General features: G+C 44.4%; 1 protein-coding gene across 1 annotated transcript; it reads left to right on the top strand.

Moving 5' to 3' along the window:
- Window positions 1-1,421: 1,421 nt before the first annotated feature.
- On the top strand, window positions 1,422-27,766 carry bmp7b (bone morphogenetic protein 7b). Its single transcript, XM_069660198.1, has 7 exons — window positions 1,422-2,055; window positions 15,036-15,228; window positions 17,509-17,657; window positions 20,447-20,650; window positions 23,050-23,126; window positions 25,191-25,301; window positions 25,594-27,766. Exons 1-7 carry the CDS (start codon window positions 1,656-1,658, stop codon window positions 25,741-25,743), a joined length of 1,284 nt encoding a protein of 427 aa, XP_069516299.1. The 5' UTR covers window positions 1,422-1,655; the 3' UTR covers window positions 25,744-27,766.

Below are 27,766 nucleotides of genomic sequence, written 5' to 3'. Positions count from 1 at the left end.
GAATGAGTGTAAGACAATGAGAGAGAGGGGAGAGAAAGTGAGAGAAAAAAAGAGAGGAAGATGTATAGTTCTAACTGGAACCGAGACCCCTTTTAAGTCCGCTGTCGGAAACTGCTGTAATGTAAACACCTGCGGCCATTAGCTGATTCTATCTGAGGCCCCGGATAGAGATGTTTATATGTTACAGGCTACTACTGAAGGGCCGTTTAAAAGCAAATACAGGATTAGATATACAGAATGAGTAGTGGCAGCGCTATGTAAGCTTTCAGGCTTTAAGCCATGTTGAACTGTCATTGGAAAAAGAGGAGTGGAACGCCTTTGAAGACGAGAACAACCACATTAAATAGGCAGGAAGGTGAGCTAAGTGTAGAAGACCCCAAGACACGCTCTGCCTCCTTTTCCTCCCTTCCTCTGTTTGCAATCATGGCCTAAGCCGTCTGGCAGCCTCTCTTGCTGTGCCATTGAAGTCTAATTTTATTGTCATAAAAATCACCTGGCAAGCTGCAGCCCTAAAACATCTCAACTGCAGAGCCTTTAAACTCTCCTCGCTGTGTGTAGGGAAAAGGTTTTAGGAGGTCTGCGGAGATAAAGTCGTTCCTGGTCCCTCCGCCTGTCTGCCTGCCTGTGTCAGCGAGAGCAGAGCGCACCAGAGGGTCAGGAGCGTTCCATTAAAATGTGGTGTTTAAGAGGTGCTGGGGCCAGGGGGGCAGATGGAGGGATGGAGCAGCTGCCAAACATCTGCACCCCTCCTTCGCAGTCTGCGCTCTGTCTGTGCACCGCTGCCTTTGTCACAAACTTCCTGCTCCAGCCGTGGGGATAAAAATATGCTTGGATATCTTGAAAAATGCAGCATGAAATGTCTGTTGTGAGGCTGTAAGGCCGCCTCTTCCACATCAAAAGAACTTTAAAGTCTCACAATCAAAGTATTCAGAGAGTGCACCTGCAGATCACTGACTTACTATTATAGAGGCAGAACTGCAACTGCATGTTCCAACCTCTCCCACACAGGCAAATAGTTACTCTCTGATATGAAGTCTGTTATTTTCCGTAAGCACACTAACACTGAAGGCCCATTGTCACTGCACATCTGTCATTATTGAATCCACACAAGCACACAGCCACAAGGAATTGTGGGAAAGGAATGACGAAATGCGCTTTATCATAACTTAAAAGAAGCATCATGATACAAATCCCGTCCTTAATCCGTTTGTGTCTTTGCACATGTAGCCTCAAGCCCTGCTCCAACTGCTAACAAAAGCCAACTTCGCCCTATCTCCATTAGAAAACCACAACATGCTCTCTCTCTCTCCCTCTCTCCCTCTCCCTCTCCTGCTCCTCCCAGAAAACAGCGACTCCTCACAACTTGTTCCGTGTGTCTCCCGGTCCGCAGTTGCACGCTGCACTACACTTGGAAGCTGTTGGCTACAGGTTGTGGATGAGGACGGAGGTCCGCGCGAACACACCTCGCCCAGAAAAAACATCAATAAAAGGACTCAGAAGTTAAGTTGATGTTTCATTTAGGAGCACTTCCCTCAACATGAGGGTCCGTACTTGACTTTGGATATTTAACACCGGCTGCGTGTTGCTAAAAGTTCAATATTCTTTACAAGAGTTTCAGCGAACAGATCTGGGCGCAATTACGCACGGCGAGCACCATGGCACCGATGTTGGATAGACGTGCTCCCGCTTTGCTCTTGGTCTGGAGCTACTGCGTCCTGGCGGATACCGCTTTTACGAACTTTACCTTGGACAACGAGTTCCACTCCAGTTTCATCCACCGTCGACTGAAGAGCCAGGAGCGCAGAGAGATGCAGCGCGAGATCCTGTCGATCCTGGGGCTGCCGCACCGGCCGCGACCCCACCTCCACGGCAAGCACAACGCGGCCCCGATGTTCATGTTGGACTTGTACAACGCCATGTCCACGGAGGGGGACGAGGACAGATACTCCTACCCGTACAAGCCCGTCTTCACCACCCAGGGGCCGCCGATAGCCAGCCTGCAAGACAACAACTTCTTGAACGACGCGGACATGGTCATGAGCTTTGTCAATTTAGGTAGGCTGCTAATTTCTCACCATTTGTATGATGTAAAACTACTAAAACACTGTGGTTCAAGTTACTCTAAACAGAAAAACTAGCCCCTAGATAAGTGTAGACAGGTTGTAATTATATGTCTTTAATGTGCACCACCAGTTAGCCTTATTACTGTCAAGCAAAATAATCCAATTAGAAAATTCTAGGTTTAAAAATGGATTAATTCTAGGTTTAAAGGCACACAAACATGAGTTAAATAAAAGGTTTACCTTTGGACACACACTGGTTTCACACATTTTTGGTTTGAAGTCGCTGTAGCTGTTCTAAAGGGATAATTAAGTAGTCTAAAGTAACCTTTAGTTGCCCTAAACTTGATGCATCTTTCTGCTGCTTTTAAGAACCCAACATGAATATTTGTGACAAAGGATGTGGACGAATCCAAAGTGATTCAAGCAGCGTGGTGTCAAGGAGCAGCATGTGTATTTCCCTGATGTTACACATGCACACACACACTCATAACAGACCAGCACAAAAGCTGTGTTTCTTCAGAACTCTGTGCAGCTTTCCAGCTTTTACCAGGAGTGTCACATTCCAGTGTCCCTCTCTGCTAAACAGCTGTGCAGCCAGCTAATGTTCAGGTGCTCGCGCTGTGGATGATGGAGCAGCCAGCAGCTAATATGTCAGCCATGTGTTATCTAAAGAATGAGTAAGTCAACAGCGGACTGGGTTCAAAGTGCACTGGGTCCTCCCTTCGCTCTAATCTGGAGACATCCCTGTCGACACTCAGACAGACTGATGCCGGTCAATGATGATCCCAGCGTCTTTTGGTTAGTTTCCATTGATCAAACTATGAGTCATTATGTTTAGGATGCACTTTACTCTGACAGAACAGTTGTGTTTTGGTTGTTGGATGTTGTATCTGGCGCGCTGTGCTTATCTTATCAGAATGTTTGCAGAAATCAAAGAGTCTTGGGATATTTTATGGCTGCGTTGAACAGTCAGAGGTTGTTAAATACAAATAATCACAACATTTGCAGGCGGTGTCAGATTTATGCGCAGATAAACCCATCATTATAATTCAATTTGCTAACAAATCATGCAGTCACAGCAACTGGCCCACTTATCATCCAGCTGTGTTATGTCAGTTGATCAACCTTTGACATAATTTGGCACAACACAGATGAAAAATTCAGAGCAGGAATATGGTAGTTTCAGTGTTTGCAAGCCACCAGGATTTAAGCGAATCTCTGCAAGAAGTTGTAGGTTTGCGTCCAATCCTGGAAAGATCATTGTTGGAGCGTCTTGGCAAACGAGAGGGAGGTGACACTGGCTCCTCGGCTGCACTGTGTAATTACTGTGGAAGTTGCTGCATTGTGACTATTTTTGACAGGCTGTGACACAGATGGATTTGACCGCAGAGACTCGCAAAGTCAAGGGCCTCGTGAAGTCAAGGGCCAAGGCTGCGTGCAGGAAGCTGACGAGAGCGAAGGCAGCTTTTGAAAGAGAAAGAGTTGTTTTCGCAGGGATGATGCTCAAAGCAGGCCGAGAAACTAGACAAAGATGGGTCAGATCAGCTGGGTAGAACATTTTTATTGAATATATTAAGCGGATCATGGGAAGAAAGTCACACAGCCTTCCTGCGGTCTCGTGGATAATGAAATTACTGATGGCATCTGCCCAGGTTTTGTCTTCCTCTTGCCTCATGTTCAGAGTTTCCATGTATGCCACTCATATGGATACATATTTGGGATTTGTCCATGCATCTGAATCTTCCACATCTTTCATCAAATATGCAGCTTTGATTCAAAACAGCAGATAATGTGGCGTTTCATTACCCCTCACGTGAGAGAGAGAGGGACACAGAGAAGTTAAGTGATGGCTATCAAATGGATCGACTATTTCCTCTCCAAATTCCTTCCTTTCCACATTTTGCTCGTTGTGGGTTTGTTTTCTTATTTAGGTTGTCTGCGAGCAAAATGAGTGTGGCTTTTATTTAAAAACTGTCCCTGAAAGCTCTCTGTCTCCAGAACCACCGTGCCAAGGTACATTAGTCAGACTCTGTAGAGGCTCTGCTTCCTGAGAGGCCTGCGTCCCTGCACTGGCTTGTAGTTTTATTTAAGGGCTTAACACTAAAACAAGGAAGCAAATCTGTTTCTATTACACACACCACAGAGCTGCGTCTAATATCGCAACAAGATTTCACTTGCTTTTCCTCCTCTTCCTTCCTGATTGCCACTCAGGGGAGCTCGCGCACTTTGTTGTCGGAGTGTGTGAGCGCAGCCAGCCAGGTGGGTGTGGGCTTTGGGACAGACCCCGGGTCAGGGACGTCCTCTCGCTGAGTCACTCCACTGTAAAAGCCCAGCTGTGTAAATGGCTGACGGCATACGTTCAGAATGTACACGTAACGCACGTCACGTCAGGGTGCAGGGTGTGTGCCGGATATGCCGTGATAACGCGCCAGCAAGTGAACGCAACACGCACTTTCCCCCCCTCCCGTCTCTGAAGGTGGCAACAGAAAAGTGACCAGAAGGAGAAACTTGTCATCCTCAATCTGGCTGTCTGCGCACGCATGCTGTATAAACTCATACACGCTCTGTTGTAATAATTATTTAATGCAGTCCCAGCGGTCCCTATTAAAGCATTTCCCCTCTGACTAACCGCAGCTTCCAGGACTGTTGGCCACTTCTTCGGCCTGTAGCTCATGTCAAGCTCTCGCACAGGCCCGGTCACACTCACATGAACTCACACTCATGGTGCTAATCTACACCTCGCAGACCCACAGGAAGGGGCTGTGAGTTGGCCGTCTGCTATTTGCATCCTGGATGATTGAAACAGTAGCAACGGCATCACCTGTGTTTGTTTGTGTGGGAGGAGGGGTTTACAGTCACTGTAAAATGGCATCATGAGGTGTGTTAGTCACCGCTTCCTTTGCGTTCTCCTGCGATCCTGCTGGGAATAACGGAGCCTTAGGTGAGGAAAAGAGGAAACTTTTAAAGTTAAACAGAATATCACAAGACATCTCCTGTAATTCAAAACATAGAAAATGTATTCATTAACCGATTAACCGATGAATTAATCGATTAACGCGTTACAGGAACAGCTTTGAAAATGCAGAATAGTGCCATAATTACACGTATTAGTACCTTAAAATATCCTAACTTTTACATGTGTGTGTGGATGTTGATGTTTTTTGTAGATGCTGCTGTAAATGTGAACAAATATAAAGCCGTTAAAAGAAACACGCGCTACCAGGGCACATTAAACCGCTCAGCGCTCTGCTGCCGTTAATCTGCACCAGATGTGAAACATTTTCATTAAACAGTCGAAACGCAGTAAACAAACAAAAACTCCACGTCTCTCTCTCTCTCTCATTTTTACAATAAGCAACATTAAATGAGTCTGACCCAATTCGAGCCGTCACACAGCGAGCAGTTTGTCTCATTTGGAAGCTTAACCTCTGTTTAAATAGTGAATAAGGCTGTGATCAGAGACGGGATCGTGCAGACTCGGCGGAGTGACTCAGTGCACTAGCAGGTAATTATCCTTTTGTGTTACCGTGGTGACCTGACGGGGCACCACCTGGCCCTCCACCCTTCAAGGCCCTCCGTCTGCTCCCGCAGGAGCTGCAGTCGTCTGCCAGCTCTGTCTGCTTTACGCGCGTGTTAATATGAAGGTGATGGAGAGCAGAAAGGGGGAAAAGATGTCTAACTGGTCAATTAGGCTGGATTTCAGACAGTGTTGTGTCAGCAGCGTGCACGCTCCCGGCTGCAGCTGTCTCACGCTAAAGGCACGCAGAGCTGGTTTTATAGCTGATAGTAGAGAAGCAGAGGGTTCCACATTTGTAATTTCAAAGCTCAAATATCTACCTCTTTTTTTAAATCGACTCGTATCTCCTGTCCGCTCCCTCCCCGCCCGTCTCTTTATTGCTCCTCACATTCCTCTCCACAGTGGGCTCCTGCTGCGGAGCCTAATACAGATGTTTTCCTGCCAAAGCAGCTGTGCACAGAAACTTTATCTGTTCAGAGTCCAACAAGTCCCCTCACCTCGACCTCCGCCGTCACGTCTGGCCCCCGTCTCCAACCCGTCCCACACGCACCTCCATCTGACACCAGATTTCCCTCCCTGCCCTCCCTAAAACCAACAGTATTGATGATCAGCGCCGGCCTCCCAGTTTAAATTAGTTAGTTATCACACGGTCCCAGCGGTGCTCTGCGGTGTTTAGTCTCCAGCCTCCAGCTCTGGCCCTCACCTCCAGAGGTTTAAACCTCCCGTGCTTCCAGACATAAAACATTTCAACACTTTCTCAAGTTCTTTTGTGTGTTTTTCCACTCGGCAGCTCGCTCGCTCTCACATACACACACACACTTCCTCCGAACCCAGAACACAGCTTTCCCTCTCTCTCGACTTCATCTCTCACTCCTACTTCTCCTCCTCCTACTTTTGTGTCCGTCATTGAGTTGTTGTACTTTGATGGATTATTCTGTCTCGTTCTCTCAGAAGCTGCAGAAGTGTTTGAGGAGACTTAGCAATAGGCGAGGAGCAGAAAATTAAAGCATAAGTGTGCGTTGAAGGCCCGTCATTCCTCTGTGTGTGCAGCCCGTCCTTCATGCCTTTCTCCCTCCTGTTATCGCTTCTGTTTACACTCCCTGCAGACTTATAGCACATGCATGTGTGTGTACATGCATGCATATGTGCAGAAAGAACCTGTTTCTTTACCTTAAAGGAACATTTCTGGAGCTTATTAGGATTATACGGGCGTGTTTTATTGCCTTTTGTCGGACAGGGAGCGAGCAGAAGCGGAGGAATGTCAGCTGGTACAGAAAGCCCTGCTTTACTGTCAGGTAATTTCTCTTAATGTTCTCCACAATTTGATGTTTTGAGGCAAAGAATACTTTCTCTCTAAGCTTCGGGCGCGCCGAATGCTGCACAAATCCAAGGAATTCTTGTTATTGTATTTATTGTCTCTCAGATTCACCTGTTGGACCCAGGAGTCCAGCATGACATCTGGATGCACATAGCAGAGCCTCTGTGCTCTCGGCTGGGCTCAGGCACTCGCTGGGAGAGATGATGAAACGCACTGCGGGTGGGACTCGACAATGTGGCGAGTGGTCAAAAGGCCCAGATGCACCGAGCAGCGGGAGTTGTAGCTCTGCTTCAATGATGGACGGACCTCCTTCACTGCCAGGAATGCTGGGCTCATTTTAGTTCTTCCAATAATTTCACTCTCCTGCTTGGACGTTTTCTTCTTATCTCTCTGAATGTAGCTCCAATTTTTGCGGTATAAGTCAGGTAATTTGCCCTTCAACCAGTTACTTCGGCCTCGCCTTATCAGTGACCGGCAGCACATGAGACACCCCTGCTCTTCTGTGACGGCAGGTACCAAGAGGAAAAGAGAGCAGAAAGCCACACATCCTGGGAGCAACTCTTTGCTTGGTATCGGGTCACTGACGAGGCGAAGGGGAGAGGAGGGAAGGAGATGAGAGGAGAAGGAAAGGTGGATCATGAACGGATGCCTGCGTTTCTTTCTTCCTTCCTTTCCCCTTGTGGGAACTTAATGTGCCTCAGAGCGTTCGTGTTAGTGCAGTCATGTGTTTGTGTGTAGTAAAACACTATTTTAGAGCCACCTACCCTGCCCAGTCACCAGCTGCACCGTGTGATGTGTGTTAGTCCTCCGAGCGGAAGGTTGCGTTAGCGGAAGCCAGTAATACTGACCAGATTCCTCACCAGACTCCTGACAGCCAAATCAAGGCTTGTAAAAGTGGAGCAACAACTGTACCAAAGTGTTTCTATGATAAGTGATGACATTTTGAGTCTGTGCAGCGTGGAATATGAACTGCATGTGGCAGGTTTCTCTTTATTTAGGCAAGGCTGCAGCTGTGTTTCCCTTGTGTTTCCTCCATGGCGATTCTGTGTATTTTAAATCGCAATAGGCTGTAATTAAACAAAATAAACAACAAGCTATTAAAATCAGGGTGCCAAAGTGCCCGTCATGTGTGCATGAGACGCCAGGAGGAAATTATAAAAGTTTTATGTAGACACCGTGTAGACACATCTGTGTGTCTTTTGGGGCCAATGAGCGTATTGTATGTGAGTTTTCCTGAGGTCTATAATAAGAGGCGGCTTGGCTGGTCCTGGAGGGTGTGGCTCCTGCGGCCGCAAAATTAAAGAACATAAAAGCGAGGGGATGAGGGGAAGAGTGAGTGGGGGAAACTGAATGGCTGTGGTTCCACGTCTCTTGAGTTTATCCTACAGTTAAGAGGAAGCGCAGATGGTTGCAGTGGCACGAGCACACAGAGATCAAATCTCTCCACACCGCCTCATCCCTGTCTCTCAACACTTTGTGTCACTCAGCAGAACAATGGAGGCTGAAGATTTAGCATGTGGTTTCTTTGTTGTCACCGTCGCCTTTCACTAATGTTTCAATCTCCTGACAGATCTCTGAGGGATGATGATGAAGTTCCCATTTCCGAGATGACTCAATTTGTCCTGCGGGGCCTTTAGTCACTGTAGTGTGTGGGCTCCTCAGACTCACATCTCTGGCTTTCAGTGGAGGGAAGGAGACACTCCAAAAATAAAAACACATTAAAAGATATAAATACAAAGTTAATATCTTTCACTAACCACTAATTATTTCAATAAATGGTGACTTGTTAAGAGTAACACTGAGTCTTAAAGTTTTCCGGGAGTGTTCAGGAGATTTTTTTAAGCTAATCACAAAGAGTGTTAACAAAGGGAAACAGCTAGCCTGGCTGTCTCTGTAGGGAGCTAAATCTTGCTGCTAGCTCACTGAAAGTTCACTTGTAACATGTTACATCTAATTGGTCCAAAAAAAAGGGAAAAAAGTGACAGTTTGGAGGAGTTTTAAGGGTTTAAGGTGGGGTCATGTTATGGTGGGCCAGCTAGCTAAATTTAACTTAGCTTGAGTCTCTGCTAATTGTTCGGCAACTGCTACCAAACTTGGTTGACATTTCCCTGTACATTATTTATTTAGTTATTTTTCAGTTCTTTAAGGTTAAACACTTAAAATATAATGTGTTGCTTAGAGAGCGTTAGAGATTTGTTAGCGTTGGACAGATCCAAGGTAGCTGTTTCCAGTCTTCAGGCTAAGCTAAGCGACCTAGCTTACCTAGCATTTTTAACGGACAGATACAAGAGTGGTATCAGTCCAAATCTCAGCAAGAAAGTTAATAAGGGATTTTACCATTACTTTTCCTTTTATAAAAAGTTATCAGCAAGGGTGAGAGAGATACTGCGTGATGCTAAAGATTGGATAAAAAGCCCTTGAGCTCTGTTAAGAACAGAGGTGAAGCATCAAAGAGGGGCTTTACAGTCAGATATATTCCTGTGAGATTCAGGCTGTTTCAGTATAAATCTCTGCTCCGTGATGCCCGGCAGAGCGCGAGGTGGAACCAGTTCCTACAGTTTACGGCCACAGAGGGCGAGCATGTTTGATGGCCGCAGAGAGAGGCAGAGGGAGAGGTCAACAGAGCCGCTGTGTGAGTATAATCTGAGACCTCTCGATTGCCTTCCGGCTAGCGAACCCAGAAAAGTTTGGTTTAACCACAAGTCTTAAATGTAAAGACTCCTTTTCCTGTGGTTACTGCTACTACACACACACACAGGCTCAGAGGCGTGTGTGCGTGGGAGTGCACGCACGGTTAATGATCGTTAAATGTGAGTAAGTTATTGCATGAAACTCTGCTGACCCTTTCCCAGGGAGCCAGCGCTGTCAGGCCCTGCGGCAGTGCAAATACATCACACAGGCATGATGTCATCAACGGTCGCCAGTGGGCAGGATGTTTCCTAACGTGGTAATCGCCCTACTGTGGGTAGTCACCCTGCACCCGAGAGATCAAACCCTCTTTAGTCTTTACAGGATAAACATCTTGAGCAATCTGCCCTTTTCTTGCTCTCCGTTTATTTCCTGTCCTTTTTATTTACGGAAACTATGACTTACATTTCCCAGTCCTGCAGTTAAAACATTGTTGAAGTTAGAAAGAAACAGATCATTTTGGTGCAGTGATTAAATGGATGACTCTATGAAGTGTTGTAATGTTACAGTCCTTTTTATAGGCCTCCGGATTCTCATCGTAAAAGGATCTGACCCTGATTTGATTGACTCAATGCTAAGCTACTTCCTGGTTTTGGGGAATCAGGGTAAACGGGCTCTACGGGGGATGCAGAATGAGGCGCAGATAATGGTGGCACATTTATTTCAAGGGAGCTGAAGGTAGGATGGGAGGGGAGGAGTAAAGGGAGATTAAGTTGTCGGTTTAGTGAGAGCGGTGCCAGGGGTGAGATCCCCCTCCTGCAGAGCAGCGGAAGTGTGCAAGGTGTGAGGGTGCCCAACAGACACTTGAGCTAATGCAAGACGTCAGATTTGTCCGCTGCTGCTCCGGAGCTCGAGGTGTCGGAGAAGTGTCTTAGGTCTACAGGCCCGGCAGGAGACGGGGGAGAGGAGAGGGAGAAGTGAAGAGAAGGGAGAGAGCAACATAATAGAAGGAAAAAAATTAAGTTAAGGATAAGGCTGATGATATTCTGTGTGTTATGTTGTCACATGTTGAAGTTAGCCTTCTCTCAATACTTTCTCATTTCCAAGCTTGTCTGCGACTCTCAGCCTCAAGTGTATTTGTTCCTACAGAAGCGGGAGTCTTTCCAAATAGGCCACGAATGTCTTCTTTCAATCTTTTAAAAAAGGAGGCCAGGGAGCTCGCTAAACTACACTTCCTCAATCTGGGATGCCCGCCTCAGATGTCATGTCTTGTTCAAAACCGTCAGGTTGGAAATGTAGACTTCAAACCCGGAGATTTTTTAGACGATCCACCGGTACATTCTCGTCGTATTTCTGATTCTGTTCCGCTCTGAGCCGTTGCCTGCAGCGAAACGGTAGTATTTCATTCCAGCATCTCTCGCTGGGCCGTTCCTTTCAAAGGGAGGGGCGCAATGCATGCTGGGTGTTGTAGGAATGTAGAATCAGCGAAACCAAATCTGTTTGTACAACTTTCTCCACAGCTTTGGCGTCAATTTCAAATATTACTGCTTCTATTGATTACAGAGAACACCAGCTTTGACTGACAATTTTTTGCTTCATTATACGGTGGGCCTGAAGGTCAAAACACAACTACATTTCGACATTGTGGTGTGTGAACTGTTGTATTTTCTAGAATGTTGTTTTTTGACCTTCAGGGCCACCGTATTTGCAAATTAGACAATACTAATAGGAAATGTTTGTTTGTCTTTTTTTAATCGTATTTCATAATAAGAAAAATAGAGCATACGCCATTAAAGTTTGTTAAACGTTTACTACTGTAACGAGATAGAGATGGATTTTGAGGTATTCAGATAAAGCATACTATTCATAAAATCGTAAAAAAGTTTAACAAAATGAAATTCAGAAATCACTGCACGGCTGTAAGGTGTTGAACCTCAAATCAAAGTATTTTCTGAACGAGACGAACTGAGGTTTTGGCTGTTAGCATGCACAGAAAAAAACATGCTCATGAAGCTGTTTGCTCAGTGGGGAAGCATAAATCTTGATAGATGCTCACACAGTGTCTCTACAGTAGTTATCCTCTGGTTGCCAGGTGCACAGGAGGAAGTGTTCATCATCTTCATCATCCTGATGTCTCTGATGTGTGCTGCTGTGCACGTGTGTGGCCTGCACAAGTCCAGTGATGTGGGATTAATGTGCATCATCAGCAGCAGAGTGAATGATAAAAGCAGCTCACTGTGTATGTGTGCGTGTTTGTGTGCATGTGTACGTCGCTGCATCTCTAATTATGGATTACGGAAAGCCATAATGATTGTGTTACCGTGCTGTGACGCACAAGACGGTTCGCTTCACAGGAAACACTTTGTGATCGTTGTTTGTGTGCATTTGAAAGTGTACTTGTGTCTGCAACCGACGCGGGCTCAGACTGAATGGCTCGTGTAGCATGAAAGGGTGTGTTCGCCGTGTTTGTGGTGTGTGTATGCTTGCGACACAGGTGGGGCGATGGCTACTCACTTCCTCCCACAGGAAGTCATAAATGCAGCGCTTGGCTTTGACTGTGCCTCTTCCCCTCATCTAATGACTGCCATACTGCTGTAAGGGCCTGTGTGAGGGAGAGACAGAAACAAAAGCAGAATCACAGCGGAGGCTAATGCTACACCCGAACATTAAACTGAACAGAAGACATTAATGCATCGGTGAGTGGAAATGGAAAAATTAAGTGTGGGAGTTACACAGCAGCACCCAGCTGTTCTCACAAGGAAAGATAAAGAGCTTTTACAGTGAAGGGGCGGGCGGCTGCTCTGGAGGCTAGAGAACAGATCTGGCCTTCTCCCCAGAGGGAGTGCACCTGCACCGGGCTGCAGGAGGAGGGAGGGAGGGAGGGGCTGCTGGTAGAGGAATAAGCAGCCCCTGGAGCAGAGCGGTATGAAGGACAAATGATCGTGTGAGAGGGTACCAAAAACATGGAGTGCTTATGTATAATAAACAGTAGTTCTTACTTTGTTGTATTAAAAGTTGATGATGCGTGTCTGCAGTGGACTTGGTGAATATTGTTCTAATTAATAAATACGAATAGTTTTCTAAGTTCTTAATTCGACAGGTTCATTTCAGTTCCACCTCTCTGGCCACTTAAATCACATTTGAAAGTGTCTTTTGTGCCACTTAAAATGCATAACAGTGCAACGTAAAACATAAAATCGAGAGTGATGGAACTGCACTCAGCAGAGCACTGAGTTTGTCTGGTGAAACATCGGAGTTTGACACCGTGACTTGACAGGCGGGTTGTTTGAAGAGCGAGGATATGAATCTTTCTTTCTTTATGCTTCTGCATCGTGCATCACTTGCACCTACGTCACAGCAACCCATGCAGATAGGTTGGTGATGTCTGGACACACAAATCCTTTAAAGATCCAATTCTAGAAAAAAATCAGATTTTCCTACAGACTCAACTCGGGCTGCGCGATATGGCCACGATGTCATATCGCTCAGCCCTAGTCCCAACACAACCCAGTAACAATTAAGTTTGTATTAAATAACAATACAATATAGTCAGTGATGTTGAGCTGCTGTCCTGACTGAGCAGGCTTGTACAGTGGTTTCCGAGGGAGCCATAAGATGTTTAATGGATCATGAAAGTGAAACAGTATGTTACACAAACTGTATTTCTTTCTTTATAGAGTTGCCTCAATTTTATATTTGACACCTCTTTACATTTAACGTTCAGTCCTTTGAATTAAGCAGTCTGAGAAGAAAAAAACACGACATGGTCCTTAAAGGCAAAGGACCTACTCGGCTTGTGTAAAGTAAAGTCTGCAGGTGTAGTCGTGAACCATGTTCATGACTCCCGTGAGCTTTAGGCTTTTTCTGCAGCGACTTGGAGGATTGGATCTCACAGTAGTGCCTTTGTATAATGTCATTCAGCAGCTGAGTTTAATAGAGACATTAATGAAAGGGGGTGTAGAGAGGGGAGAGAGGGTCCAGTAGAAAGGCTACATCAGGGGCAAACGGGAAACAGGCCTGAGGACAAAGAGGCAGGTGTGCAGTGAAAGACGCTGTGTAGTTAAACATGCAAACTGGAACATTACATCAGTGCACACGTACATTACTTACAGCTGGTATAGGACAAGTACACTGTCCTCAGACATTCCTGTGAGTTGTGATATTTATGTGCGTGTGTGTGTCTGTATTTGTCTGTTTGTGTGATGATAGTTTGGCAAGCTCTGAAAAAGTTTGGGTTATTTATGCTCATAAATTACTTTCACATAAATCAGTGATGAAAATTGTCATTTATGGTTTCTTAGTTAAAGGGATAGTTGTATGAAACACTTGCTAGTAGTGTAGTGGATGCAAAGCTATTAGCATACTCACCGAGTCCCGTGGTCGGAGTTCTGGCCGGTTCTGAACGAAGAAAAAGTAGTTCCGGTGAGATGCCAGGGTCATGAATGCAAAAAGTTTTACCCTACAAAAACAACACACAGGCGATGGCGATCCATTTTTAACACAAAATCATCGTCTAAGGATTTCATTTTTTTTGGCACTATTTTCTCTCTTGGACAATCCAGTATCACTCCGCCTGTGGCAGGCTGGTTTCTCAGGTGACGTGATCCATCAGCTACTCCGAACTATCCCTTTAATAATTAGTTTCATCAACCAGAGCTAAACTTTATAGAATGGAGACAAAATAAAAAATGCTCACTCGTCAGCAGGGTCTGGATCTAGTGCACAGATTTTATGTTTTTTGCACGCTTTCATATTATTGATGTGTGAGTGTGCCTTTACGGTGGTATTTAAGCATGCAAGGATCTTCGTACATGTGGGGGGTCTGTCTGACGAAGAGGAAGGTGGAGGGAGAGCCAGGAGATGATGAGAGACAAGGCGCTGACCCCTGGGACGTCCTGCTGGCACATGAGAGGAGCAGGGTCAGGGGGGCCACGTCTTGGGGGTGCAGGAAGGGGGAAGGCTGAGATGTAGGGACGAGAGAGAGAGGAGGGTACACCAAACATGGAGCCCCAACTCATGAGAACCAGATGAAGGGCAGACTGAACGACTCTCTGGGGCTGCGAGAGGAAAAGAAGGAGAAGAAAGGGACTCATAAAGCTGTCAGAGTCGGCCTGCATCTCTCTATCGTTGGCTCAGTGTGTGCCAGATGCATGTAAAAATTTCAATCATAAGCCAACATGTGTACCGCATAGCTTATGGGTATTTTTATCAGGCACTGAACCAGAGTCTGACAAGCTACGTCAGCTCCCTGCTAACAACTGGAGTTTGATAGACTGTGGAGGAAGAATAATTTATTCCCTACATCGAATGTTTTGGTTTTTTGCAACTTAATATCACACATAAAAAAACATTTCTGTTTCACGTGGCTCGCTCTGCACACATTTGGTCTCCCTGCTGGTAAAGGGTGGATGCAAAAGAGCTCCCAAAAGACGAATCAACACTTACATCAAGTACGTCTGATGATACCGTTTGTTTTCATTTTAACGGTTTATCTTTCTCTTCATTGCAGTGGAGCATGATAAGGAATTCCTCCCGGTGCGGCGGCATCACCGAGAGTTCAGGTTCGACCTGTCGCGGATACCAGAGGGCGAGGCGGTCACTGCGGCGGAGTTTCGTATTTATAAAGACTTCATCCACGAACGGTTTGACAATGAGACCTTCCGCATCAGCGTCTACCAGGTGTTGGAGGAACACTCTGACAGGTGAGCATGGGTTTATGGTTATGTATGTGTGCAACAATAATGTATGATTTAACCAAAACCAACAAGGTACATTTAGTAATGTTCAATGATTGATTAGCCAATTAGCATAGAATTAGTTGACAATCATATATATACCACTTTCCCACCGAAATTAGCACGTTGATGCAGGTTTTTCAGACCCAGGAAGACCCGCTTATAGATGCCGATTGTCTCTTTTCCCACTGCCAGTGAAGTATACTCCTTTTGGTCTCTTTTCTGCTGCGTCACCGTCTGACGTCACAAACTCGCCGGAGACAGGGTTAGCAAACAGTGAAGATGTTACAGTGGTTAGGTCTTCATTGTATCTATTACTCATTCAGTCTGTGTATCAAACTCGGCGCCGACAAATTTGGATGTTCGAGCGTTGCTTGGACGGAGACGGGCGGAATTTCTGACATCTTTTAACCATTCAAATGTAATTAATTAAAATGGGTGCAGTTTGGGCCTGAGACGCTACGAAACATCACAGTATGTCAACATTACAAAATACAATATAATAGTCTGCCAAAATGACAACCAGGCGGCAGTGCATAAGACAAACATATTCCCTCTACAACTCATTCAGTTAGCAGCCTGTCTTCAACACATACAAACTAAAACAGTGCAACATAAATGCAACACCTGTAGGTCTCATCAAGTCTGAAGAATGTAAATGTAGCTGGGATACATGGAGTGTGAATAGACTACACTACTGCATGCACGTCATAGGAAACCCATGTCCTTCAAAATAAAAGCGCAGCATAGACTTTTAGCCACAACTTTTTTTATTTAAGTACACATCCGCGACTCACTGAAAACAGCTCTGCGACCCACTTTTGGGTCTTGGCCCACCAGTTGAGAACCACGGCTATAAGCCATGTAAGCAGTGTGTCTTTGGGGATGGCAGTTGGTCAGATAGTCCCTCAGTCTTGACACCACTTTTGTCCAGACTGTTGGATGGATGGCAAAGAAATATTGTACATGTTTCTCTACACGATAAAACTTTTCCTCAAACTTTTTTTCGTTAACTATTTTAACAAACTGCTGGATGGGTTGCCATGGAATTTGAAATCGCATTTCAGATCACTTTAACTTTTCACCTAGCGCCATCATCCTGTCACAATTTTAACTCTAACTTCTGTTTACAACCACCTGCAAAATGAAAGGACATTCCCATCAGCCCCTGTTCCCATTCAGTACCAGTTAGTTAATGCTAGCATGCTAACAGGCTAAACTAAGAGGGTGAACCTAGGAAACACAATACCTAAACATCATGATGTAAGCATTTGCATTGTTAGCATGTTAGCATCTATGTGGATGTTCCTGATATCGGCTTGCGATCTGGTATTATTTTTTTCTTTCTTAGATTCTGTCTTAGTCAGGACTATAAATAAATTAAAAATATACGTATATTTATTATTAATGAGGGAAAGGATAAGTTGCAGTCCCCATCTGGAAGCATCTCTAATCAGAATAGGCCTCAGCCCCACCTTCTCCATGTGGCTAATCTGTGCCGTCCTGAAGGTGTATGTAACTCAGGAATCGCCCGTGTCCTGCTCTCCTCGACCCCTCCTAAAGGTTTCTGTTGTCCAGAGGGAACAACACGGTCATTTATTCCTCTGCCAGAGACGGGCCTGGGTACATGAATGAAGCAGAGCGGTGTGACACACTATCTGCCCGGTCAGAAAATAGGTCGGGGAAACATGAATGGCCACATGAAGAACAAGGGATTTTAGTCTCTGATGGTGAAAGAGTAGAAAATCAGGAGTTCAGTGTTGGACAATGGGACTGACTGGGATATGCACTGTTTCACTCGCTAGTTTTCACACAGTTTTTTTCCCCTTTCGCAGCTGTGTTTTTTCCCTCTCTCTCTCTCTCTCTCTCTTTGGCTTTCTGGCTCTCCCACCAAATTCCAGCCAGTGATGGACTGTGTGCAGTGTGTGAAAGGACCGCTCGTTTATAAAGCCATTATTGTCAATTAAGAAAATGAAGTGTTCCCCTGGGCCTCACCATCTGGAGCCCTCCCCACCTCCCTCGCTCTCTTTTTTTGCTCCATCTCGCTCTCTTTGTTTCACTCCGTCACACTCCTCTGACTCCCTCGCTTCACTCCATTACTCTGCTTTTCGCTTCGGTCACTTGGCTTTACACGTTTGTTACGTGGCTTCAACCTATCCTTTTGTAATTGTGCGTCTAATCCCTGTTGACTTGTGTTCATCTCTTACTGCTAGCGTGAGCTTTGACTGTCTCCTCCGTCCTCTCCAGGGAGTCCGACCTGTTTCTGCTGGACTCTCGGGTGATCTGGGCAGCAGAGGAGGGCTGGCTGGTGTTTGACGTGACCGCCACCAGTAACCACTGGGTCCTGAACCCTGGCAGGAACCTGGGTCTGCAGCTGGCCCTGGAGAGCACGAATGGTGAGAATCATTAGATCAGTGTATAACCCAGCATGTAAGAAGTCATGTAGCCACTATCAAGTGATTTGCACAGGTTCACTGACTTATAATAAGGAGATTGGCACCTTCTTTATTCCCACTTGGTGCTCCACATGCCTGTCCTTGCACTGTGTAACTTGGGTTGAGTGGGTACGATCTCCCTGAAGGCAAACCTCTCCCATTACTGGTCTCAGTTCGGTATCTCCAGTATTGGAACCATGGCCGAGGTAAAGGGCTGAAGCGGATCTGAGAAAGCTAAAAGTAGAGAACGAGAGAGCGACGTAGCGTGACGAGGCTGAAAGTCATTGAAGAGGGTGTAAAGTACTCAGAAACTATAGGGACACCAAGTTGCAAAAAATAGCAATTCTTACACGACGTTTTAAAGCTCCTGTGAGGAGTTTTTCACTGCTTATGAAACAGACGGAAGTTAATTCTGATGTCTCTACATGACCTACGGTAGTAAACCAGACCATCAGCGACAAGATTGATTATTTCTATATACTGCAAAATCTGGGATCTAAGTCGCACCGGAATATAAGACGCAGTCTGTTTTGGGGGGGAAAAGGGAAAAAAGGTTTTGTTTACAAGTTATTTCAACACTATTTAAATGTATTTTAATTTAAAACACATTCAAAACACACAAATTACAGCCTACCATCTGTTTTCGCCAGTTTGCAACCCTGCTAGCTACCGGTCAGTAGTTGATCTCTGGCTAGGGCAACGTTGATTGGTTGTGAGGGTTGCGCAAGTCCGTGACGAAGCTTTAGCTAGATTATAGCGCCATCGTCTGGGTAAAATACCGTAATACAATAAAATACCTCTCTCTGCATTTTAAACTGGTATATTGGTCACACCGGTATATATGATGCAGACCACTTTTATTTTTTTTATACTTAATTTTTTATATGTATTGACACAAAAATCTGAATTATGCAAGAAAGAATAAACAAACAAGAAACAAAACATTTTAAATGTGTCTTATACTCCAAATTTTACAGAAGTTATTTTTAATGCCTGAAACCGCTGGCGGGGGGGGGTAGGTGTCAGACGAGGCGATTAACTGCACGCTGTCTTTGCTTAAATTTTTTTCAGGGCAAAAATTCAAAGTGAGTGATACATGTGACTGTTAAAGAAAGCAGGATGAGCACCACTTAAGCATGTACAGGACAAAATCAGCAAAGAGATCAGAGGCACGGCTTTGTCCACAGGGGGCGCCAAAATCAACACAAAGTAAAAGCTCCTTATAGAAGCTTTAACAAAAATAGTATTCTATGTATGAATGCGAGTAGCTAATTCAGTAGAAGTAGTAACCACTTCACCTAAAGAGGCATACCTTAAAATTTACATACAGTAAAGATTACGTGGATTTAGTTCAAACTGCATTTTAAGGCCAAAACTGCTGAATAAAGTGTGTAAAGTGATGCTTAATGTCTGCAGCTTCTTTATACTCTAAGCAGGGATTCCTGTAAGTGTAGGCCAGGGCCCATATGTGGGCAAATGCACTGATTTGGATGCTTGACAAAGTGGTGTGATTTTTTAATTGCTTCACTCAGCCATAGACCCAAATACTCCAGAATATTTTAGATTTTTTAAATTAGACCGTGGCTTTCTAAACACTGGGAATCGCTGCTGTAAACTATTCAAACTTGAGTTAACACTGGGGGGAAAACACTACTTTGCCAAAAACATAATTACCAGAATCAGAATCAAGTAGGTTTACAATTACAAAAGTAATGTTTAAGCCTCCAGACTTGAGGTGATCCATGTAGAAACACAACATTAAGATTAAATCAACATTCAACAGACCCAAATAAACAGCATGAATCACTATAATGTAGTTGATCCCATCGGATGTCCAACAATCATGATATCCGCGTTGTATTATATCCAGCATGAGCCCACGTCATGGCTGTTATCCTTAAAGCATCAGCTGATTCACTATTTGTGTGTAAACAGAAGACATAAATCAAACCATGTTTCTCATCGTTCATCACCAGGGATTTATCCGCGTCTTCATCTGTCATACCCTCATCATCATTAGAAGTCATGCAGAAAACACACTGCGTTATCCCAAGGATGACATCTCAGCTGGAGTTTGTCATCACAAGGATGTTAGTCAGGGGAAAACTTTATCAACAAACAGTACAGAGAATATTATCTCTCACAGGACTGCAGGATGTTACATGTTTGGTGAGGAAAACAGACACTGTCTTGCTTTCATGTTGTGGGAGGGGAGAGCAGGAGAGGCTGTATCTATGAGTGTGTGTTAGATCGGGTATGAAGGGTTATGGGTGAGCATGTACAGGCAGGCACACGCGACGTGCTGTCGCCAGTGGCAATCAGAAGCCCTGATTTACCACCAGACTGTGATCAGACACACATTCTTCTGTGTGAGAACTAGATAGACACTGCCGGAGCGCGCGAGCACAAACACTCCCACACATACATGCACACAAACATAAGTAGGGAGGCTTTGATGTTCAGAGCTACGTTTGTTCTCTGCACTTAAGAGTTTGAGAAGGGATGAGAGAAAGAGAAAGGAATTTACAGAAGAAAATCAAATTGGTGAAACTAAAAGCAGCGTTATTGACATGAAATAAGTGGTTTCAGTGAGAAAAGAGTGGACCGCACACATGCAAACAAACTCAAAACACAGGCGCACATGTCTTTGATTTCAAAAGCATCCCCTCTCTTCAGAAACATCATGCTGTGAGAATAGAATCAACTTTTGCTGTCATGCCAACACCTGTTTTCTCTGTCTCCCCCTACAGGAGAGAGTATTAACCCTCGTGTGGCCGGGCTGATCGGTCGCAGCGGGCCTCAGAATAAACAACCGTTCATGGTGGCCTTCTTCAAAGCCACTGAGGTGCACCTGCGGAGCATCCGCTCGGCACCAGGGGGGGCCAAGCAGCGTAACCCCAACCGCTCTAAAGGGGCAAAGAGCCAGGAGGCGCTCAGAGTGGCCAATGTCGCAGGTAAACATACAGTCAGTGTTGATTTGTGCTCTTATGTTGTTTAAAGTGGCTATGTGAGGAATCCAGGGAATGGGACACAGATGACTCTATAGTCCATTTGAATCTACATTTTTTTTGTGCTAACACGTATAGTATGTACTTATTAACATGCAGACACTCATAAGCAACCGCAATGTTTCAGAAACAATCAAAAGTACACCACTCACCAAATTCAAAGGGCGGCCAGTTTCCTCTGACAGTGATCTCAGGTTAAAAAGCGAATATGCTGTCGTAATGTCGCACATGTTCCAGGTTGTAAAAGTTGTCCTTATACATGCAGAGAATCTGAATCTGATCAGTATTATTTTACTGATTGTGGGACACAGAGACAAGCGATTTGAAAACCGATTAGCTACTGTAAACAAACGCTAATGTTAGCATCGAATCATGTAGCACTATATATTAGCATTCAGCAACTTCCTAGCTAACAGCAGTATAATCTAGGAAGTGGCTAAATGCTAATATTTGTGTTGTATGATAGCTAATTGTTCACTTAATAACGTTGTAGTAATGTGTTCCAGGTGGTCGCAGTTGTCCCTATAAGGTCCTGTGTACACTTGTTTTTTTTCTGATGGCAGCGCCCATGACCTCAATTTCAGAGCGTTGTCACTGCTGTTACTGTTGCTAGGTTACGAAAGTTTTCTCGCTTCCACTCCTCTTGGTAAGATTTAATGTGCTCTGTAAGCTTAATAGTTATTTTAATTCAAGGACATTTTACAAAGAAAACACAATGGAAAGGAGTCGTTTCCTGGCTTTAGCAGCCGCTGAAGACCTGGAAATTGTGCCTTCCGAACAACAAAAGGATTAGCTTCTCCGAACAGTTGGTCAGGGAGAAGTGACATTGATGAGTGCGACTGTGTACTAAAAGTTGAACTTTTTCAACTGAGAGCACTGTGAGTGCAACGACATTAAACAGCTGACACCGAGGGCGTTTTGGCGCTTAGGACACTGGGTGCTGAAAACGCTGAAGTGCGTTGGTTCTGTACAGAAAAACGCTGTTAGTGGACACAGGCCCTAAATGCAGGTAATCTGAATCTGAGAGTTAGCAATTTACTATTTAAGGGATGAGGCCAACGTTCACTCTAAAACGACATTTCTAATAAGCCTATCAATGCTGCAGACAGAAGCTAATGTTAGCATTTAACCACTTTCTAGCTAACGTTACAGGACTTACTTTTCTATTGAATCATGTAGCACTACATATTTGCATTCAGCAACTTACTAGCTAACAGGAGTATAAGCTAGGAGGTGGCTAATTGCTAACATTAGCTGTTGTCTGACGGTAGCTAACTGGTCATTACATAAGTTGTTTTAATTTGAAATATGCCCCTCTTGGTTCTTTCTATCCATCGTGTTTTAATTTGCTGATGAATCTGGAAATGGTGAAATTATATTGGCTGTCAGATGTTCTACATTTAAACAACTTACAAACTGGAATACAGCATTATGAAATTATTAAAGCATTTGATCTTCTCACCCTGAGTTTGACATCAGGGGAAAATGGCCGCCATATGAATATGTTTAATTGGAGCTGAGGTGATTCACGTACGACAAACAGTGCGATGCAGACTCAGGGCCTTTTGTTTTAGAGGTGTTGGAGGGCTGTGTTTATGTGAAGCCCTGAAACATTAGACTGTAATGCCTGAGCTTCAAGTATCCCTCTGCTGTCTTTGTTTATTTACACAAGCATTACAGAGCAGTCGGGGCCAAGTTCCCTGCATGGAGGTAAGGCAGCTCAGGCTTTTATGGCAGAACACATCTGCGGTGTGCTGTGGGGCAACCGGGGCCACAACACATGGTCCAAATGGGCCTGTTTGGAACGTTGGATAGCAGAGGTCTTTAACTGGATGATGAGAACCAGTCGCTCATGATCATTTCCAATGTGAACCGCTCTAAGGAACTAATGTACCACAGAGCCCCAGAGGTCACCAGAAGAACAGAGAGAGAAAGATACGATTAGATAGAAAACAGACTAGTCTTTCTCAATGCACAGACGGGGTAAAGGGGGGAAACATGGTGAAATGAGTGAAGAGAAAAGGAATGAGAACAAATAAGACGATGAAAAAAGGGGCGAGTCTACCCTGTGTGAACATCTGTTTCATGCAGTGGAAACTCAAAACCTAGCAGAGTGACCTCTAAGCAGGGTGGCCCATTCATTCGGAACAATTACCAAACTGCTGCTTTAAATCAGGTGATTTCAGTTATTGTTCAATGTTTTCTATGACGGACCGGGCTTTGTTTACGTCTGGTCTTTATCATTTCTGCATAATTCGGGCCTGACTTCAGAAAATAGTTCCTCTTGTAGCAGATTGGGATAATGGCACGTGTATTAAAGTATCATTCTTTCTCTGTCTTTTCAGAAAACAGCAGCACCGATCAGAAGCAGGCGTGTAAGAAGCACGAGCTCTACGTCAGCTTCAGAGACTTGGGGTGGCAGGTACGGAAAGCATTCCTCTCGCAGGTTGCTCGGCCAAACGGAGGCAGACACTCCTTGTTTATGGTCTAATCCCAGGATCCTGATAAATGACACACTAGAATCAGCACACACATTACTGGAGCCTGAGGGATGTAATTTCCAAAGGATAAGTCCACCAAACCTAGACCTCACCGCACTCACAAAATCCGAACTGGGTCCTCTTGCTGTCCAGCTGTTACACAAGATGCTTTGTTTTTGTCTTTCTTGCGACATGCAGGCTGCCCGAACCTTCTGATTATACTGTATTGCGATATACAGAGGCTATATGGGTCTGGAAGGAAGATTTCTATGAACAACTCATGGCTAAAAAAAAGCATCTCACTTGTGTGTTCTTTGGACAAAACCCTCAATTTTTATTAAGCTGATATCTAAGTATTCTAAGTCTCCTCTCAAATGTGAATATTTTCTGGTTTTCTTTGTCTTCTATGACTGCTTATTAAATTTCTTTGGGTTATGGACTCTTGGTAAAAACAAGCAATTGAAACGTTTGAACTTGGCCTCAGAACCAGCTGTGGGAATATTCACTCATGTCTGACGTTTATTGAGACCATATGATGAATCGATTAGTTGAGAAAATGTTTGGAAGACTCATCAGTAATGAAAATATTTTTCAGATGCAGCTGTAAATTTGATTTTGCATCAAGAATCAAAGATAAGTTAGTGATAGGACAGTGCTCTTTTTAGTTATGATGCAAAGATAACATTATGTATCAATAATATAAAGTCACTATGAAGGAAGAGGGATGAGGGCATGACATTGTTGCATTGTTTTGTTAGACTGGCCAGTTTCATCATAGTGTAGTATTTACTGTGTCTATGTTTAGGGGTGGAAATCACTCACGATACAATACGCGATACGTGGCCCACGATAACAATACTATCACGACACAGCGATTCTGCGATAATTGATATATTGCAAGACAATCGTATAACGATACATCGGCTCATCTTAGTAACTTTTTCAGCACATAAATTTCAGTTCACGTTACCCTCATTCATGTCATAAGCGCCGCTGCGAGGAGTCATGAAGTAGTGACACGGTGAGTCAAAATCGCAGGGAAATCTGTTTAGAGCGCCACCCATCCATCCATCATCTATACCGCTTATCCTGTTCAGGGTCGCGGGGGGCTGGAGCCTATCCCAGCTGTCATTGGGCGAAAGGCGGGGTACACCCTGGATTGGTCGCCAGTCAATCTCAGGGCTGACACATAGAGACAGACAACCTTTCGCATGCATGCTCACACTTATTGGCAATTTAGAGTCACCAATTAACCTTACAAGCATGTCTTTGGACTGTGGGAGGAAGCCGGAGACCCCCACACATGCACGAGGAGAACATGCAAACTCCACACAGAAAGGCCCAAACCGGGGTAGCTGTGAGGCAACCGCGCTAACCACTGCACCACCGTGCAGCGCCAAATATAAAAATAGTTAATAATAAAACAATAAATAAAAATATCAATTTTTTGGTGTCAGCCTGTTGATAATTGTATTGCACGAGTCAGGACGACGATACATTGCCATATCGATATTTTTTACCACCCCTATTTATGTTACTTGAGCGTTCTGAACATACCATTATTTTCAGTGTCTAAACATCAATAATTCTGCTCGGAAGTCGCAGGAAAAATAACTGATAATCAATTTAATCCCAATATAATATTTATCAGTATAAATGACCAAAAGCATCTGCCAATAGCTAATGTGTTATCTGTTTAGAAAACCACGAGCATCGATTGAAACAGAACTTATGTCTCAATGTCCCGCCTGGTGTTCAGCCAAAGTTGGCCAGAGCCTGCTCTAGCAAAGTCCAGCCACTTCTACCCACATTCAGCTGCGTGCGGGCCAGATCCAGATCCAATTCTGCACAAACACAACTTTAGTGTGAGGATCCTCAGCCTGACTCTGCGGCCTCTCTGCCTCTTCAACTTCCATCTTTATTTTCCTCTTTGTTCTACTGTTACTCTCTCCCTGTATTAGCCCATCTCTCATTAAATCTGTCTCTGTCTTCCTCTCCTCTCTCAGGACTGGATCATCGCTCCGGAGGGATACGCAGCGTACTACTGCGAGGGAGAGTGTGCCTTCCCGCTGAACTCCTACATGAACGCCACAAACCATGCCATTGTGCAAACGCTTGTGAGTAACCATAACGGAAGGGAACAAAAACCCCAGCAGTCATGTTAACAGTCTAATCATCTCATCAACTGTCAGGACAATGAGGTCGCTGTTGGAACTACTGTGTTTAGTCGCAGATTGTATCTTAGAGTAAACTGTCATCAGAGATGTGGCACAGCAAGTAAAGTCCACGTTTCCTGCTGCTCTGTTTTTTTTCTCAGTGTCTGACCACTGTGAGATAGATCCTTTTTAACCATGTGTCAATATTCCTGCATGTTGTAATGTACTGAGAATTCCCTCCTTCTCTTCCCAGGTTCATTTTATCAACCCGGACACGGTGCCTAAGCCTTGCTGCGCCCCCACGCAGCTTCACGCCATCTCCGTGCTCTACTTTGATGACAGCTCCAACGTCATCCTCAAGAAATACCGCAACATGGTGGTCAGAGCCTGCGGCTGCCACTAGACTGTCAGCGTCTTCACACAGACACACAGATATGCAAACACAACACACACACACACAAGTAGAGAGGGCTTCTCCCTGCTGTCAGGCACCATTTGAAACATCAAGATGGATTGCACATGCACGTGTATTTTATGTACACGCATGTTAAGAGTTACAAAGGAAACTCTGAATACATTTTCAAGGTTGTCCTGCAGTAAACACGATGTTGAGTGGAACTCATGACAAGTGCACACAGATGAACAAACAAACACGCACACACACTTACGTTTTTGTATGACGGCTGATAGGGCTATTGTAAGAAGAAATCAATTGGGGTCGCAGTGGCAGCAGGCTAAGTAAGTTAGCCCCTACATCCAGCTCCTTATGGAGGATCCCGAGTCGCTCCCAAGCCAGGTTGGATATATATTCCCTCCAGTCTACCTCTGGGTCTACCTCGTGGGTCTCCTCCCAGGGTAGACTCAGGTGTATTCTTCTGAGAAAAAAAAAGGAAATAAAAAAACTCTATTAAAAAAAGAGAGAATAAATTCTATAAGGGGGCGCTGGTTAAGCTCAGCTGGTCGTACAGAGGCCACAGTCCTCGACGCACTGATCACAGGCTCGACTCCTGGTCTGCCGGTCATTTGGTGCATGTGATCCCGACTCTCTACTCCCCACACTTCCTGTCGATCGTCAGCTATCCTATCTAATAAAGGCAAAAAAGCAAAAAAAAAATGTATGAGATTGAAATCACAAAATCTACATCACAAGAACTCGGACAATTGTGGCTATTTCTTTCACAGACCAACCGCAACACAAACACAGACACGTGCACGTAAAGCCTCTGAACTTGACTCAAACTGTTGACTCGTAGTGCCTCAGAAGTTTCCGTTGCTCACCACCAGACACACACTGAACATAGTTATAAAACAATAGCGCACTAGCTAGCTTATTCTTGCCTGTCAGAAACAGTAAAACCGTGAAAAATTCAGTACCTCATGTCGCTATTTTCCAAGCTACTAAACCCTGTTGTCATGGAAACGTTAGGCACCAATGCAAGCCACTAGCACAAAGGAATTCCACACAAATCACGAGGATTTCCTGACTGCTAATCCAATTGCAAAGTATAATTTGATTACGTCATTGAGTGCACGCTTAATACAGAAATACGTTTGCAAAGAAATGACACCAAAATATTTCCTCAGATAATTTTTAAGTTATTTCCTTGTTAATTTTTCTTACAAATGTTCCACTTTAATCATGATCAACCTTTTCTAATACATGTACCACATTAAACCTGGATTATTTCCCTCTTTACGCGGCTCCATGATTTAGTTTTTGACCTACAATGGCCCTAGTGCTCCGTCGTATGTTTGTGCTTCCTACTGTGTATACATACATTAAAAGCAGTGATTGTACTGTATATTCACTCACAGTCGACAATCTTTTGTTTATTTCATTAATTGTTATTGTAGTTCATTCTTTTACTGTAGATTTTATTATATATATATATATATATTTTTATGACTGAGAGACCCGGATGGATGTTCTGAATTTCTTCTGTGTAAAATACTGTGTAAATAATTTTTTCAAACAAAGCAAGAAGTGTATTTATTTCCTGGAACGTCACTTGGGTTTGTGTTTTTTCTCCTGTATGTAAAGCTGCCTGTTTTCCTTCACACAATAGAACAAACACACAAAGTTGACAGGAAACTACTTCGACACGAGCGTTTAAACTCACGTGTACGCTGCACACTGATGGTGGGAGGCAATTTATGTCAACCTGGACCCGTGGATATGTCTCCATATTTCATCAGTCAAACTGTTACGCATTTCCTGTCGCACATTTTCAGAGCAACAATCAGCCGAGGTGTCAGAGAGGGAGCTTCATGTTCTGTGTGCTTGACATTTTCAGGTTTATATTCCTCTGCTGTAATACAATCTGTCATATTTAAAAGGTCTATTTATTGGGAGCTGGATAAGATGTTCTACAGTGAGCTCCGATGTCTCAACCATGTTTGACTGCTGAACTGGTACAACAATAAAC

The sequence above is a fragment of the Semicossyphus pulcher genome, unplaced genomic scaffold (genome assembly GCF_022749685.1).
Source record: "Semicossyphus pulcher isolate SPU_LCO1_2020_fin unplaced genomic scaffold, fSemPul1.0.p SCAF_13, whole genome shotgun sequence".
NCBI lineage: Eukaryota > Metazoa > Chordata > Actinopteri > Labriformes > Labridae > Semicossyphus > Semicossyphus pulcher.
The sequence above is the reverse complement of the archived record's forward strand: the minus strand, read 5'-3'. Positions and strand labels throughout refer to the sequence as shown.

Coding starts and splice junctions, on each gene's coding strand:
- bmp7b (XM_069660198.1), top strand. CDS start 1,656: ATGGCACCGATGTTGGATAGACGTGCTCCCGCTTTGCTCTTGGTCTGG. Junction 2,056..15,035: donor CATGAGCTTTGTCAATTTAG/GTAGGCTGCTAA, acceptor TCTTCATTGCAG/TGGAGCATGATAAGGAATTC. Junction 20,651..23,049: donor CAGAGTGGCCAATGTCGCAG/GTAAACATACAG, acceptor CTGTCTTTTCAG/AAAACAGCAGCACCGATCAG.